Source organism: Neofelis nebulosa, chromosome 5 (genome assembly GCF_028018385.1).
Source record: "Neofelis nebulosa isolate mNeoNeb1 chromosome 5, mNeoNeb1.pri, whole genome shotgun sequence".
Lineage (NCBI taxonomy): Eukaryota > Metazoa > Chordata > Mammalia > Carnivora > Felidae > Neofelis > Neofelis nebulosa.
Genome location: NC_080786.1, coordinates 84,228,547 through 84,245,118, shown reverse-complemented (window position 1 = coordinate 84,245,118; position 16,572 = coordinate 84,228,547). Strand labels below are relative to the sequence as shown.

The window sequence follows — 16,572 nt, the reverse complement described above, 5'->3', positions numbered from 1 at the left end:
AGATGAGATGACCTCCTCATCTGTGCATACTTCACAGCTTGCAGCCTAGCACTGTCCCAGGCAACTATTGATTAAATTGGTAAAGGTAAAGCCTTAGGTGCACCTGGGTGGCTCATTCAGTTAAACCTCTGACTCTTGGTTTCAGCTCAGGTCGTGGTCTCGCGGTTTGTGAGTTCAAGACCTGCATCAAGTCTTCATGCTGACAGTGCAGAACTTGCTTGGGATTCTCTCTCCCCCCCTCTCTCTGCCCCTTCCCTGCTCACTCTCTCTGTCTCCAAATGAATAAATAAATAAATAAATAAATAAACGTAAGCAAAAAAAAGGTAAATCCTTAGATAGTCATAGAGCTTTAGAGTAAAAGAGTTGGAAGAGACTTTGGAGACCATTTAGATATTCCAACACATTCATTTTATACTTGAGAAAAATGAAGTACCAGAGGGTTCAGGTGATTACCCAAGAACCCACCGAGCAAACTGAAGACCTACTTTAGAGTTTTATCATCCCAGACTGGACACCTGCTCCTACCACCCTACCCCTTCATTCATGAACACAAACCTCAGCATACACAGTCTACTTTCTTCCTTACATCAAAGAAACCAATGATTTGCTATGAAAAAGGAAAAGGTATCAGCTATGAAGACAAGAAGTGAAACACGACTCTTGTGTAAACCTTTGATGTAATGTATCTAATTCCTGACTTTTCCATGCTTCTTCCCTGCACTGCCCTAAGAAGTAAAGTACATTCCATTTTCAATAGCTTGTTAGAACATATGGCTCCTAAGAAGGATGCAGTCTGTTGTTTTTGTGGTTCTGTTTAATCTCTGCCTATCGCCTATCCTTTAAATTAAAAAAAAATACATAAACTCTAGGATCAAAGCTATAATACATTTTAATACTCTCATCCGGAAGCAAGACTGTTTTGAGTTATTTTTCCTAACCAAGCTTAATACACTCTAGCAGTTCTCCATTTACACACTTATCCAGCAGGGAACAGAACACACCTCTAGCATCTATCCTGGTACACTGAAGTGCTCAGAGAATGTTGGATGAATGAATAATAAAATCGGTACTTAAAAAATAATCTCCAGCATATGAAGATTAATCTAGCCTGATGCCTCTTACTCTCCTTATCTTAAACTCTCTGCCTTCCTACCAGCACTGAGAGATCATAGTACTGCTTATCCATGTGGAAGGCCACCTTTCTATTTTACATACCTTTCCTGGTCATCTTGTTGTGAAGAAAATATATGCACCATGAAATATGGTAAATGTATTATTTATAGAGCTTTTAAACCTATTACTTTTTGTTTCTGAAGGTGAAACAAAAGCATGGAAGAGGCAAAGGCTGGTAGCATTGGATATACACCTAAGCAATGTGCTTCCCTAGATGTAAACCCTGAGTTCATGTTTGCTGAATCTGAATCCTAACGGAAGTCTCAAGATAACAGGCATCTCAATCTTCTATTGTCAATAATGAAACCGTAATAGGGGGAAATGCATTTGTCTTTCAGTGAGTTCAACTCATGCCTACCCCAAACTGGCTCCTTACCGACCGGCAGGACAGCTCCTCTCTCCCCCTCTGCTGCTCTCAGTCTTTTTGAACACCTGTTTCACCTGCATTGTGCAAATCTGTGCATTTCTCTATGTGAAGCAGCAGCCCTGGTATTGTGAGGTCTACAGATACAGGTAAAGTTCAGTTTTTTTAGTTTTCCTTTCTGAAGGTGATACAACGAGTGCCCAATGTCACTGTACAACTTGGTTGAACATACACCCTAAATTTTTAATTAACAGTTGGGTCTCCAGGGTTCTATGCTACCAATGTCAGGATAGAACACCAAACACAGTTAATAGGTGGAGTCCTGGGGTGAGCCATGTCAGTGGAGGGGGGGGAAGATCTTCACATTGGTTGTTAATGTGTAGACTAAATGTGTTTAGTAAATGAATGCATTCATTCCCTGGTGGTTTGGTTATCATATAGACCAGAGGTCAGCAAACGTTTCTTACATAGGGCTAGACAGTAAATACTTTAGGCTCTTTGGACTAGACAGTGTCTGTTGCAATTACTCAGTACTACTGTTGTAGTGAAAAGCAGACATAGACAATCAATAAAAAGTAGGTGTGACTATGTTCCAATAAAACTTTATTTACAAAAAGAGGTGTTGAGTTGGATTTGGCCTATGGACTTAGTCAGCTGGCCCCTGATTTACAAGAGAGATTGGCTTAAATTAGCTTGAGTTTTTCAAGCCTTGAGGTAAGGCTTGGACAAACTCCTCTTCACAGACTCCATGATGCTCCTGAAGCACCGGAGCCCCAGCAACCAGTGAAAGATTGAAAACTACTGAATGATGTCTAAGATTGCCATTTACACCCTAAATTCAGCAATTCAAGTATTGCTTGGAGTAGAGAATTCATTTTTGTCTCAAAACCAGATTTTTCTCCTCATCGGAAGGCATATATTCAGATAAGTAAAATTCTGAATCTGGGAGACAAGCAGGGATAGCTAAATGGATGATGGCTAGGTAGTCCTGCCTTTATCACTAACCCTGCAACACTAGACCTTAACTCTCTTATCTGCAATGTAAGTATAACAGATTAAATATATTTTTGTGTTAAACTCTATAATTCAGGCCTTCTGGTCTATCTGTCTTGTGCAAAAACATTTTGTGACTACTGATTATTTGTTTCATTAATGTACTCAGCAAACATTAATTGAACATCTACCATATGCCAAACACATTGTGGGACCCTAGGGAACCAAAGATATTAAGACTTAAGTCTATTTATTGGGAACTAATTTCATCTATAAACAGTTACAAGAGTAAAAAGTTTCAAGCTGAACAAGAAAGCTGATACAAACTAATTTGTGAGTTTGGAGATTAAAAAAAATAAACATTGCAAATAGATCAATCTGGACTGGGAAGGCTCATCTTTTAAACAAATGTTTTTCTGAGGAACTATTCTGTGGCATTTCTGTGCTAGGTGTTAAGGCGTTGTAAATTTGGGTAAAATCACAACAAAGTAAACCCAAAAGAGAAATTCCATATTCAAGGAACTCTCATCCCAGGGGTGGAAAATAAATACATGTGAATGAATAATTGCAGAACAATGAGCTAAATACAGCACTAGAAGCAAGAACAGAGAGCAGTAGGCAAACTTTCCAGTGAACTAAAGACAACAGAGGGATGGAGACGGAATAGAGTATTCGACCCAGGCGTGTGCAAACTGTAGTACTTGGGGAACAGAAAATTTTCCTATGTGTTTGGAGTATAAGGAGCAGAGAAGGGCTGGCAAAAGATAAGGGCAGAAAGCCAGATTCGAAGATTTCTGGGCTTGCCTGAGAAGTTGGCATTTAATTTATTAGCAAAATAGAGCCACTGACACTCAGAAACAGGAGAGGGTCATTCTTGGATCCTCAGGAAGAGAGTGATATAGAGCAGGCAGATTCATACTCAGGACCTAAGGTAGTAGGCTTATATTAGTCCTCAGAAGAGAAAACAACACATACATACTCTCTCTCTCTCTCTCACACACACACATGTGCCCACCACAACCCTCCCCCAACACGCACGAATGCACACACATGGGCAGCCATGGTTCATTTGTTCTGAACTGAAAGGAATTTCATAGAAAATTGTCATCCAAGCCCTTTCAACACAAATCACTTGTTCTAAATGGAATGAGAGACAAAGAATAATTTTGACTTGTTCTAAGTGTTATTTCTGCTTTGTCATTGCAAGAGGTGAACAAAATATGTCTTGGTAGTTACTGGCTGGGACAATCTGAAAGCTGAGACCCCATGGCAGTGATAAACTTTTTTTGTTTTCCCGCCACCTGGATAAAAATAGAATAGAAAATCCCATAAATGTTGGCGATTCTCTTGTAGTGAGTGCTTTCTGGACAACCAAAGTAATTTCTCAATGAATATGAGTTTGGAGAGAAATGGGACTGAAAATACAACGCTGATTCCTGGTTCAGTTTTAAGTTTTGAGAGTACCACACTGTGGCCCCTCACCACCATCAACTGTATCACAGCAGCGTTTATCTTCTCTAAGGGAAAGCCATTTCGAAAACCCATCTACACAAACTGTGAGTATATGAAGTTTAATTTTCCTTCCATTTCCCCACCCTCCCCAGGGTTGCAGTTCAGTGGTAAAGTGATGGCTGAACTCTGGAATGAAGTATCTACAAATGGTTGTATAATGCTTTTGTGACTTGCTCTCATTCTTACAAGCTCTCCCTCTAGTTATCCACCATTTTTTTTTTGTTATTTTCTTTCACTTTCTGTATTTTCTCAGCTTTATCTTGCAATTAAAAAAGAGGGGTGCCTGGGTGGCTCAGTAGGTTAAGCGTCTGACTTCGGCTCAGGTCATCATCTTGCAGGTCCTGAGTTTGAGCCCCACATCAGGCTCTGTGCTGACAGCTCAGAGCCTGGCGTCTGTTTCAGACTCTGTGTCTCCCTTTCTTTCTGCCCCTCCCCCACTTGCACTCTGTCTCTCTCTCCCCAAAATAAATACACGTTAAAAAATTTTTTTTAATGTAATTCCATTAAAAAAAAATTTTTTTTTTAATGGAGTATTGAAGGATAATTTTCATGAGTGGTAGAAACCTGGGCAGGAAACTCCTTATGTGCAGATACACACATGCATTATTAAATAGTTACGAGTCCTGTCCTGTTGTGAGTCATCAAGAATGATTTTGAGTATATATATATCCAGATACTTTGTAAAAGACTTTTCTAACCAATTCAGATACAACTTGACCTCTTTGTAGCTTCACAACATTGGGCAAGTTACTTTATTCTGTGCATTTCTTGAATCACCAGTGAGGATGAACACATTTTCATGATTTTAGCCATCTCTTCTCTGAATTGCCTACGTACATTTTTATCCATTCTTTTCCAACAGGGTCACTCTTCTATTTCTTATTTATTTGTATGAGTTGTTTATTCCTTTGCGATTTTCTTCCCATTGCCTTTAGGCACAGAGAGGTTTTTCCCATTGCAAAATCAGGTAGATTAGAATTTCTCTTGTTTTTTAAATTTCTTTTAATGCTTTTTAAATCTAATGTTAATTTCATCATACAGTTTGAAGTAGAGATCAAACTACTTTATCTAACTAGTGGTTCGTTTCCCCAGCAGATTTTACTTAATATTTCTTTTCATCATTTATTTCTCAACCCATTATATGCCACCTTTATCATACCTACATATTCATGTATATTTATGGCTTCATTATATACATAATTTATATTATGTGAGTTTTTATATTTGTTATATACTTACATATTAATTTATATACAATTAATTAGTTCCTAGACTATCTTTTCTGTCTCATTAACATGCCAGCTTATTCTTGGTCTATCACTATACTTTAAAAATTATAGTTTCATTTATTTAGCTATAGTTTTATAATAAGTTTTAATAAGCAGTTAGATTGATGTATCTTCATTACTCTTCAGTTTTCAAACATTTTTTACTTCTCTTTCTTATTCATCTTTCCAGATAAACTCTAGAATAAATTGTAAGGCTTTTTTAAAATTCTTTTTTTGAATTTTGATACTTTGGGGAAATTATAATGTTTACACAATTAAGTCCTCAGTTTTAAAGACATACTATATTATGCTTCTCCATTTGTTCATTCTTTATTTAAAAAAAATTTTTTTTAATGTTTGTTTTTGAGAGAGAAGGGGGCAGGGCAAAGAGAAAGCCGAAGCAGGCTCCAGGCTCTGTGCTGTCAGCACATACCCTTAGATGGGGCTTGAACTCAGGAACTGTGAGATCATGACCTGAGCTGAAGTAGGACACTCAACCAACTGAGCCACCCAGGCCCCCCAAATTTTATAGCTTTTTGATATCTGCATTTCCTGTTGGATTGATTTTGTGTGTGTGGGTAGTGTTTTGTTAGGTTTATTATTAGGCTTGAAAACTCTGACTTTTTCTTTCCTGGGTCTATCCTTGACAATTTGCAAGAACCCAGTAAAATAATCTGGCTCTAAATCTTTCCTTTGAAAGATTAGGTTTTTTTTTAAAGGACTGATTTGTTACCCTCTTTCTATTATTTTATTTTATTAATGTTTATTTACTTTTGAGAGAGAGAGAGAGAGAGAGAGACAAAGTGTGAGTGGGGGAGGAACAGAGAGGGAGACACAGAATGCAAAGCAGGCTCCAGGCTCTGAGCTGTCTGCACAGAGCCTGACAGGGAGCTCAAACTCAGGGGCTGCCACATCATGACCTGAGTTAAAGTCGGACACTTAGCTGATTGACCCACCCAGGTGCCCCAAATTATCCTCTTTTTAAACTGTGTTTTCACATAACAAGTTTTCCCCCAGATATTTCTAGTTCATTGAGATTATTGAGTCTCAGCATAAGATTTTGAGTCGTATGTTCTTATAATTTTATTTCCTTTTATAACTCTTTGAATATTCTCATCCTGTATGTGTTACCTTTCATATATTCTTACAAGAACTATATTTTTGCTGGTTTTCTTTAAAAGACCAGTTCTCAGATTTAATAAATTCTGTATGCTTTCTCTTTTCTAACTTATTAATTTTGCTGTTTTCATTCTTTTTCTTCCTTCTTACTTTCTCTGAAAAAATTGTAATGTTTGAATTGACTTTATAATGTAAGTATTTTCTTTTGATTCTTGTGAAACAGGAAAATCATTCAAGATCAACAAAGTTTGGGCCACGTTCTTTACATTTTCACATGTCTCTAATTATGACTTGATTTCTTCTCTGACCCACCTAGTTTTCAGAATAGAGAGGTTTCCTTTTCAAGTGGAAAGGGATTTCGTTTTCATTCCTCTAGTCCTCTTTATTCAACAGTCTGCAAATGGACTTGATTTGCTTTTTTTGTCCCAGCTGATGTTTCGAATTTTGTGTTAAATCTGTATGTTAGAAGGGATTTTTCATTAAATTCAGTTAATACTTTCTAGTTTTATTGTCCTGATCAGAGAACCTGGCCTGTAAAATTTCTGCTCTGGGGAATTTACTATAGTTTTGCCATCGTATGGCATAACCTGTAATCTGTAATTTTCTAAATAAGTCATAGATATTAGAAAAGTAAGCCTCATTCCTATTCCTAAATTAGAAATATACCTTGACTATGTTAAACTAGTTTTAGTAATTATTTACCATTCTATCTATTGTCACTACCACACCCCATTTTTTTTGGTACAGCTGTTTTTTCAAAGGTTTTGAGAGCATGCTAAGACCTTCCTTTCATTTTATATTTTCTATAAACTTCTTCCTGATTTTCTTATGATATTTTTTAGTTTTGATTCAGTGTTTGATAATGCCCTTGGCTCTTGTCACAACAAATCAAGATTCTGCTTTATGTTTTAAGCTAAATCACTTATAGTCCTTTTTTTGATTGTGAATGTATTTTACAAGGAGGATATGATATATTACTTTGGCAAGTACTTTAGTTTGAACAGTAACTACAAAGCTTTTTACATACATTGAATTAAGTGAGAACCAAATTAGTTACATCATAGTGACTTAAAGCTTGTGGGTAAACTCAAGTCCTACATCGAAAATAACTGAAAATCTTAAGTTAAAAACAAGTTTTATAAACAAATATTCTAACAACAGAATCTCCTAATAAGTCACTTAGTCTCAAAAGTCCTTGGAACTTTCTATTACAATATCAAGCAATTTTATTTTCAACTCTGTATCTTGATAGCCTTTGGCAGATCAACTTTATAATGAGATGATCTAGAAAGAATACAAACTTAATCTTTATGGAAAGAGATGTGACTATTTGCAAACCCTTCCCTTCCTTGCAATCTGTAGTGTCTTGCCCAGGACATGTCTTCCCAAATGACGTGTGCAAAAAGAGTACCATTCTCTCAAGCTTCCTCATCAACAGCAACTGATCTAGGGAGGCAACAATCACTTCCGTTCATCATTATGTTCTCCAATCAAAGCTGAATTACATGAAGGCCTTATAATTTTCCTTCCACACTGGTCATTCGTGTGCCCACCTGGACTGCTTTTCAGATCATTAGTCTAAGGACGGTGTGATGTGTCCAGCACTCCACTCAGTTGCTGTGACTACCAGGCCTTTGTCAGGATGGACACTTGGGGCATCATCTTCTTCCCAACATCTGGGTCCCTGGGACATGGAAACAATGACATAAATGAAAAATCCACACAGCCATCTCCTGGGCTCTTCTTACCCAGCCGCACACATTATTTTGGGAAATAAGCGATCCTGATGCCCCTGCTTTTTCTTCTCTCTGCTTCACACCCCTCCCAAGCAAGCCTGGCTCTTCTTCTGGGAGGTGTGGCATCTAGCTGTATATATCAAGTGAAGCTTGGATGAATATGAGGGGGTGTGTAGGTGCACAGGGGTGAAACAGAGCTTTGATGTCTTCACAAAAATAGGGCCAGCTGCAGAGGCACTGTCATCTCCGATTTTTGGTTCGTATAGACCTGTATAGAGGTGGGGGCTGGCAGGCCATAAACTTTGGAATAAACGAGGCAGAGAGAATATAAGAGAACATCCAGTTTGTTTATAAATTTTAGAGCGTGTTAGGATCCTTTATATCATGGCAACACTGATGAAATCCAATTGTTTGGGCCTGAAGGTGCTAATCTCATCAGAAAACATTTGTAAGGCCCATCTACAAAGTGTGTAAAAGCTCTGTGGATGCAGACGTGGGTAGGGCCGGAGGGATAAAAACAGTGGTGTTGGCACAGTGCATCCTGGGAAGTTTAAGATTCCTAAAGCAAAGCCATTCGGGCAGGTTGGAGAGAAAGAACCCAGCAGATGTACATGATAGCTCCTCATTCTTTCAATTCAGAGTCCTACAGAAGAGCATACAAAGTCACTTTTAAGTGGTTACAGTCTAGTAGATGCATAAAGGAAGATCTTGCAAAGCAGAGTGTTACATAACCATATGAAAGAAAACTTTGTGAGAGAGGCCTGGGTAGTCCTTAAAAAGAACGTGGTATCTGAATTGGGCTCTTTAAGAAAAATTTAAGAAAAACTGCCAAGACATAAAGAATATCCGCTATACAGGGTACTTTGTGAACAAAGTCCTCCGTGGAGGTAGCAGGTTTGTGATTTAACCCCCCTCCAACACATAAGAAAGAGCAATAAGAAACTAGAACAGAAAGGCAGATGGAAATTGGATTCCATTCAAGGAAGACCTTGAATATCAGTTGAAGACCCTTGGACTTTATTCTCCAGGCAACAAAGAATGCAATGATACTAAGAGGACTGACCGTTCATCCATTCATGCACAATTCACCAGACACGCAGACACGCAGTGATAAAGCACTGGGGCTTCTCTGGTGACCCTTCACGTAGGCTGGTCACTGCAGGGCGTCCCGGCCCTCCTGGACTTCTCAGCTGACGTGACTCCTTTATGGAGTGTCCTGTATTAGATCAGCAGTTTTCCATAGCATGCCTTTCAAAGGAAAGATGTGAAGCTGTCACCTTTGTCTGGTAAGCATTAGAACATATTTTAAAACATATGAGGATCTATCAAAACATCTGAAGATATAGCCGATATTTGCCCAACAGAGATAATTGATTCTGCAGTGTGTGCCAAATTATATGAAACATTCGTTTAGCATCTAAAAACAACGTTTGGTGTTTCTTCAGATATATTCTCATTTCTGCTGATATCTGCCTTGGGCCTCACAGTTTTCATTCTGTTTTCTGACTTTCAAGATATATATCGTGGAATGGAGGTAAGTGGTATTCATTTCCACCTCTGGAGTGACTCATATGTGCAATGGGACCATATTTGCACTGTAATTTGCAAGTCAGGTATTACCGTATTCTCTCCAACCATTTCATGTTGTGAGGCTATTCTGACTTCCTAGAGGAACAAATAACTCATCACATATATGTTAACCTCTGGTTGTTCCCATATCATCTGTATTATCAACCTAGAAAATTTATCCTATTCACACCTAAAAATGCTGTTTGGATACTTTATTCATCCATGTTATGCTAATATGATAAATTGATGTGCTTATTCAGTAATTCTTCAAGTGTCGTTTTTTAAACATATAGTAGAAATCCTTTATAATGTAGTTGTAAGGAGTAAGAAAAAGTAGACTTGTAGGCCAATCAGGTTCTGTCTGTCAGTCATTGACTATGGGGAGTTTTATTTCAGTGGGCATCACTTAACCCAAAGGGTGGTGGGTTAAAATAAAATTTAAGAAGAGGTCATTGAACCCATTCTTAGAGCCAGCATTGTGGGAGAAATGAAAGAGAGGGATTGACTCTTGCAGTCTATAGTTTTGTTGAGGACATTGTGTCCTATGCGAGTGAAATGATCACATGGCCACCAGAGACCACCTGTGCTTGTAGAGGGTGTAGAGAGAAGTGGGAAGAACACAGGAAGGAGGAGCTCTCACGGGGCCTGTACCCTGTACCATCATGGAGGGCCTCATGGTGGAGGCTCAACTTGATCTGGATCCACAAGATAGGCTGGATTTTGCTAGGTAGGAGGTAAGGGTATTTCAAACCAGGAGAACAGCCTGAGCACAAGCAGAGAGGACTGCAAGAATCTCTTTTGTCTTGGAAACGCAAAAGAATGTAAGGTGGCCGAAATAAAAATCGAAAGCAAGACCTGTTTCACAGAATGCTTGGAAGACTGTCAAAGCCTGAGGCAACATGCTGTGGAATGTGAGGAAGGCGTGGTGTGGCTGGACAAAGGTGGCCAGGGGAGTTTGGGCTTTCTCCTGAGAGCAACAGAGTCAGTGAAGATATCTGAGCAGGCTTTCCAGCAGGGCTTTTAGGACAGCCTAATTACGTGATGGCAGCCTAATTACGTGATGCTATATGCTTGAGCAGAGAGTCTATGGAGGGAGATGCAGTTAGGAAATAGAGAACCTAGACCATTTAGTCACTTACAAGACATTATGAAGCTCCAGAGCATGCTTGGCACTAGCGAGCCCAAGATGTGTAAGGCGCGTGGGCACAGCTCTCAAGTAGTTCAGAGGCTAGGAGGGAAGACCATCCCGTGGGCAGATAATTCCAAAGCAGTGTGACAAGTGTTTTCCAGGCCAAGGGATGGAGAGGAGTCCTCTCAGATCAGGGCAGGAGCAGCAGGGAGGGGAAGGACCAGGTTCTCCACTACGCTCTGACCCACTGCCAGATCTCACAACAGTCTCCAGACAGCTCTGCACCCAGGTGCTCTGTCTCACAACCCTGAGAAAGGCTGTCTCTACATGACGGGAGAAAATAAAGCACAATAACCCGTATCTGACTGGGGATGAGAATTGCAAGGGGGCAATCAGATGCTGTGGAGGATCTGTGGTTTTAGTCCCAACAACAGCTCAGCCCCCATGTTTGACTTTGGGATCAGAAAGGGAGTTGTGGGAGTAATCTTTTGCCACTGATGCCAGCATGGGAAGTTGTAGTGTTAATACCTATCATTTAATCATAATTGGTGGCCAATAGGTACCCTTGAATCCTTAAAAGGAGGTGGGTTGTGTGCGTTCAATGTTGATCAAGCCATTAGGGCTGGGAACCTTGGTTCGGAAAGTTTCCACCTAGTATCAAAAGTAACTGGTAACCTCTGTGCCCTTTATGTTTTACTCATACGTCAATTTCACTGAATGAATGAACTCCAAGTAGATTTTAACTTTGGGAGGATTAGAAGTGATAGCATTATTAGATGAATGACTTAATCCTGCATCCTCTTACCTCCATTTGAAAAGATAAAAATGAAGAGAGACACACAGGTTCCAAAGTGTTTTGTCTCATGTCTGTGACCCATGGCACATTTTACCGAATGTTTGCTCTCAGGCAGTGGAGGAAACACAGGCCAAGAGGCAGTCAGTTCTGATTTGAATTCTGGCTCTATTTATTGATTGGCTTTGCATCCTTAGGCAACGCACTGACCTCATCTGTGAAGTGGAGAAAGCAATGCCTACCCTCCAAGCTCAGAGAGCTGTTACAAATACATAAATTAAATAAGATAATGTTTCTGTGTGTGTGTTTTCAAAATTTAAGGTCTGCATGGTATAAAGGTAAGATTCTTTTTTTAACAGTTTATCCCAACACTGACATCATGGAGGGTTTCGATTTTGGTGGCAGCCCTCACCCAATTCTGTGTGGCCTTCCTCATAGAGGTAAATTTCTGTACATCTCTTACACTTTTTCCGGGAAAATAAACAAATAAAGGGTCTCATTCTCAACACATACCTGTTTTTTAGATGGACCGTTTTTGTCTCCCAAAGTGATAGTTGTTAACGGTTTGTAAGAACTGTGCATGTTCTCTTTGGGGGAAACTCTTGGAGAGTGATTTAAACTTCTCTAAAGGCTGCATAGAAATGTTCTCAGGATCCATGTTTAGCATGGAAGGCAAAACATCAAATTAACTCTAATTTTTGTCTCCCATGAAGGCATCGTAGTGTATTTTTCTAGTATTATCAATAAGCTAGTAGAGACTAGACCAGGTGACCTACAAGCTCTAAAATTCAATGAGACCTTTCAGCGTGAAGAGCTGTCTTCAGAAGGGCTTCCTTAATTAAGAGTGGAAGGAAACCATTGCTCATCTAGTCAATTCTTACTCTTGAAAGTCTTCCCCTATAGTATTTTTCTTCTATTCACTGTCATTAAATGACTTTACCTAGTCAGTGAAAGTCCTGGGTATTATTTTTTTTAAGGGACAGTTTAAAAAAAAAGATTCATGTATTGTAAATCCCTTGGGAAAAGGGTTCAAACAAATCTATATAAATATATGTGTGTGTGTGACACACACATCATTGTATACAATGAGTGTAAAATTTCTCATACTCTAAGGAATTCCATTTGAGACTATATATATTTTTACGTATTTTATTTTTTTTTAAGTTTTTATTCATTTATTTTGATAGAACATGAGTGGAGGAAAGGCAGAGAGAGATGGGGAGAGAGAGAAAATCCCAAGAAAGCTCTCTGCTGACAGCACAGAGCCCCATGTAGGGCTCGATCTCACAAACTGTGAGACCACTACCTGAGCCAAAAATCAAGAGTCAGATGCTTAACCAACTGAGTAGCCCAGGTGCCTGAGACTATATAGATTTTTAAATAACCCAAAGGGGGAGAAAAAAAGCCTACATGTATGAAGGTATTCATCGTAGTATTATCTATGGTGGTAAAATTTTATTTTATCTTAATTATAAAACATTTTAATGTTTATTTATTTTTGAGAGAGAGACAGAGTGTGAGCAGGGGAGGGGCAGAGAGGGAAAGAGACACAGAATAGGAAACAGGCTCCAGGCTCTGAGCTGTCAGTACAGAGGCTGACGCGGGCTCGAACTCATGAACCATGAGATCGTGACCTGAGGCAAAGTTGGACGCTTAACCAACTGAGCCACCCAGGTACCCCTATGGTGGTAAAATTTTAGATTCAACCTATATGTTCAAAAGTAGAGATGCTGTTTGTTTAAATCAATCATTATACACCAATTTGAAAAAATGGTATAGGATCATTAAAAGTGATTATTGAGAAGACTATGGCTACATGTGACAGAAAGTCTAGCATAACCAGAAGTGGAATGCAAAATTTGACCATTCCTATTATAAATGTGTAAACATTGTGAGTGCATGTGAACATAGAAAAAAAGAGAACCCTCCCCAAACGGAAAGCAAAACCCATTTGATTTCTAGAGTTCCTCCATTCATTCAACAAACCATCAGGGGGCACCTTGTAAGTGGCCTGTGGCAGGTAGCAGTGATTTTTTTTCTTCCTTTTCTTGATTTTGAGTATGTTATTTTGTTATCATTTCAGTCTGGCAGTAAAATAATTCTAAGTGAATCACCAGCCAGGATTTAACTAGGAAATCTGTAGAAATGAAAGGCTGTAAGCTTTTGGTGTGAACACAAGCACACTCCCTTCTCAAGGGAGAGAACCAGGGAGCTGCTAGACTTGGTGGGGACAGCAGGGAGTAAAGTTGCCGCAGAAGCAGCTTTAAATAAGTACATCTGAGAGACAGGCCCCGGGCGGGTGGTGAGCACCCTGGCTGCAGGGGAATGTGGAAGGATGGTTTGATTGTTTTCTCCACCTGATTTCTCAGGATTTCATCCTTCAAAATCGAAAGCTCTGGCTACGGATCAAAAAAGAATTTGGATTCTATTCTAAAAGTCAATATAGGCACTGGCAAAAAACGCTGGCAGAAGATTCCACCTGGCCTCCCACAAACAGAACGGATTATTCAGGCGATGGTGAAAATGGATTCTACATCAACCGTGGCTATGAAAGCCCTGAACAGATTCCAAAAGCGAAACTCGAATTGGAAGGCCAAACCACAGAACAGCATTTTTGGACCAGGCTGTAATCAGAATTATTGTCATATGGGGTTAACAGCATCTCCTTGCTCCCAGAAACTAACATATTGTGGAGAGGTGATGACAGTCTACCTCTACCTTTCTTTATCCATCAGAGAATTCAAGGTGCATTTCTCGATGTATTGAACCTTGCAAAAAAGAACCTTAAATATGCTTATTTTGACTGTATCCTCCACTACTGAGGAAAAACATGAACTTCCTCGATTGTCTTTTTTTTTTTTTCCTTAATATTGCATACCATTATCCTGGCTGAAATGCCCAAGCTTTTATGGTAGTGAAATTAGTGGTATGAACATCAGTAGAAGGAAAATTCAAGAAGAGTTTGGTCTTTGAAAGTTTCACCAATATATCTTTATTTTCACAGACAAATAAAAGAATGTGGGGGGAAAAAGTCTTTCTGTCAATAAATTATCACAGGTTTACTGAACCTTCTATTCACTTGCAAAGACCATTTATGTACCTATCTTTGCCCAAGGTCACAAAATTCCTCTTTTTGCTTCTTTTGTATGGCTTTAATAAAGAAAGAAGAACTGAGATTTCCTTCAGAAAAATTAACTCTGTAATAAGTAGAAAATGATGGAGGTGCCTGTTAACTGCCTGTAATCTTGGCTTGGGCATAGCTTATATCTAAGCCAACTCCACTGATGTTGGCATCACCCAAAGTATATTGTTTTGGGAGCAGTGAGCCTGAAAGTCCGTGGTAGATCACAAAGATAATGGGACAAATGTTAAAATATACTTTTCACTTAAAGAAGCATGACAGTTTTATTTATTTTTTTGCTATGGACAGATGAAACCCTCAGGTTCTAAGTCAAAAAGTTGGTTCAAACTCAGCATTGCTCATCTTAAAACACAACCCTGGAGTAGGGACTCCTAATGTTTGTGTCTACAGCATGACAAGCATCAGGCTGCTGAACGACCTCAAGTCCCATTTCATCTTTTCATTATTTTACTCAATCATTATGTGCGTACTAATGGCCACAAGAAAAGGTATATCCTCTGTAAATATATTCTGTATGCTATTACCTTTAATATATATCTACCTCTCGGTGACCTTGAGAGGACATACATCTCTAGTGAACCTTCTAAATTAGCTAGTAGGCTTTCCTTGTGACCATAAATTGAGTTTTGCTAATTTAACATATCTTTAATGGCTCATAGGCAATTAGCTGACCAGTTCTATCCCATGAGCTCCAGTTATGTGCCTAACAGTGATAGATGCATTCAATAATACCTTTATAATTCTGTAATCCTTAGAGCTGAAAAAATGTTTTTAACATTTCAGCAATGCATTGCTGTATATAGTACTATATACTTTGTTATACACAACAGCAGCATAAATGCAAATTCCTATAAAAACAAACCCTTTTTATTTACATTTTATTTGCTTTTTAACCTTTTCTTGGGTGGATGGCTTTAGAGAGGGATTATTTTAAAACGTGTCTAATTTAGTGACTACCAATGAAAGATGAAAAGACAAAGCAGAATTCTAGATTAAGAAATGTATGCCAACCTAAAATATATGGCAGCTCAGATTTCTTGAACTGGCGTATTTGTATTTAGTAATTTGACCTTCAGAATCAGAAGATTCAATTGACACACTATGACATTTAGATAACATAAAAAGATTAAAAAAATCTTTATTCAATAAATGTACAGCCTCCCTTGCCCAGTTTTTCCAACACCCTATCAGTTATCTGATAGATGATGATATCTATTTCATAGATCTTTTTTTGTGTGTGTGTGGGGAGGGCACATAATAAAGTTGAACCCTATGCTTGACTTTGCTGAAAGTACTCTCAGAGAAGGGCTTAAAATAGTCTTGGAAGAAATGTTTGATAAAAGCACAATGAGCATGACCCTGGGCAGTCTTAAGCTGCCCATCATGAAGAATGGACATTTTTATGGGAAAACTGATGACTAACTTTGTGAGCTTTCCTCTCAGGGTGAACACCACTGGAGCCTGAACACAACCTATGTGGAAAAGGTATCATCGAATTCAATTTAGAAGTGCATTTGTGACCCAGCACAGCTAGGACTGCCTTGTGGAGTGGAGGGGTCTAGAATTCACTAGTAAGGTTTGACCTGAAGATCCTCAGGAGGTCCTTTCTGTCTCCACTTCCGTTCCCTCTCCCATCGGCTGGTGTGGTAATCCCACCACACCCGAGTCTCCTGCTTTGGGTAAAATTTGCCCTCTGCAGTCATACTTTATTAAAAGGTAAGCACACCCTGGGAAAGGTAACACATTAAGCTGATGCCAATCTCACCCTAGTTTG

At 39.0% G+C, this 16,572-nt stretch overlaps 1 protein-coding gene and 1 long non-coding RNA gene across 3 annotated transcripts in view; one reads left to right on the top strand and one right to left on the bottom strand.

The window, feature by feature from the left end:
- Positions 1 to 16,178, top strand: part of LOC131512341 (probable cation-transporting ATPase 13A5) — a 116,266-nt gene extending 100,088 nt beyond the window's left edge. For both annotated transcript variants that reach the window (XM_058730865.1, XM_058730864.1), the window contains exons 26-30: positions 1,512 to 1,686; positions 3,884 to 4,086; positions 9,611 to 9,699; positions 12,016 to 12,096; positions 14,026 to 16,178. In XM_058730865.1, coding sequence (XP_058586848.1) covers positions 1,512 to 1,686; positions 3,884 to 4,086; positions 9,611 to 9,699; positions 12,016 to 12,096; positions 14,026 to 14,286 — 809 coding nt within the window. In that variant the 3' untranslated portion in view covers positions 14,287 to 16,178. The remainder of the gene's footprint in view (positions 1 to 1,511; positions 1,687 to 3,883; positions 4,087 to 9,610; positions 9,700 to 12,015; positions 12,097 to 14,025) is intronic.
- Positions 7,402 to 11,215, bottom strand: LOC131512342 (uncharacterized). Its single transcript, XR_009262096.1, has 3 exons — positions 10,874 to 11,215; positions 9,229 to 9,413; positions 7,402 to 8,113 (listed from the first exon to the last, which is right to left on the bottom strand). It is a non-coding gene; the product is annotated as an uncharacterized LOC131512342 (long non-coding RNA).
- Positions 16,179 to 16,572: the final 394 nt, after the last annotated feature.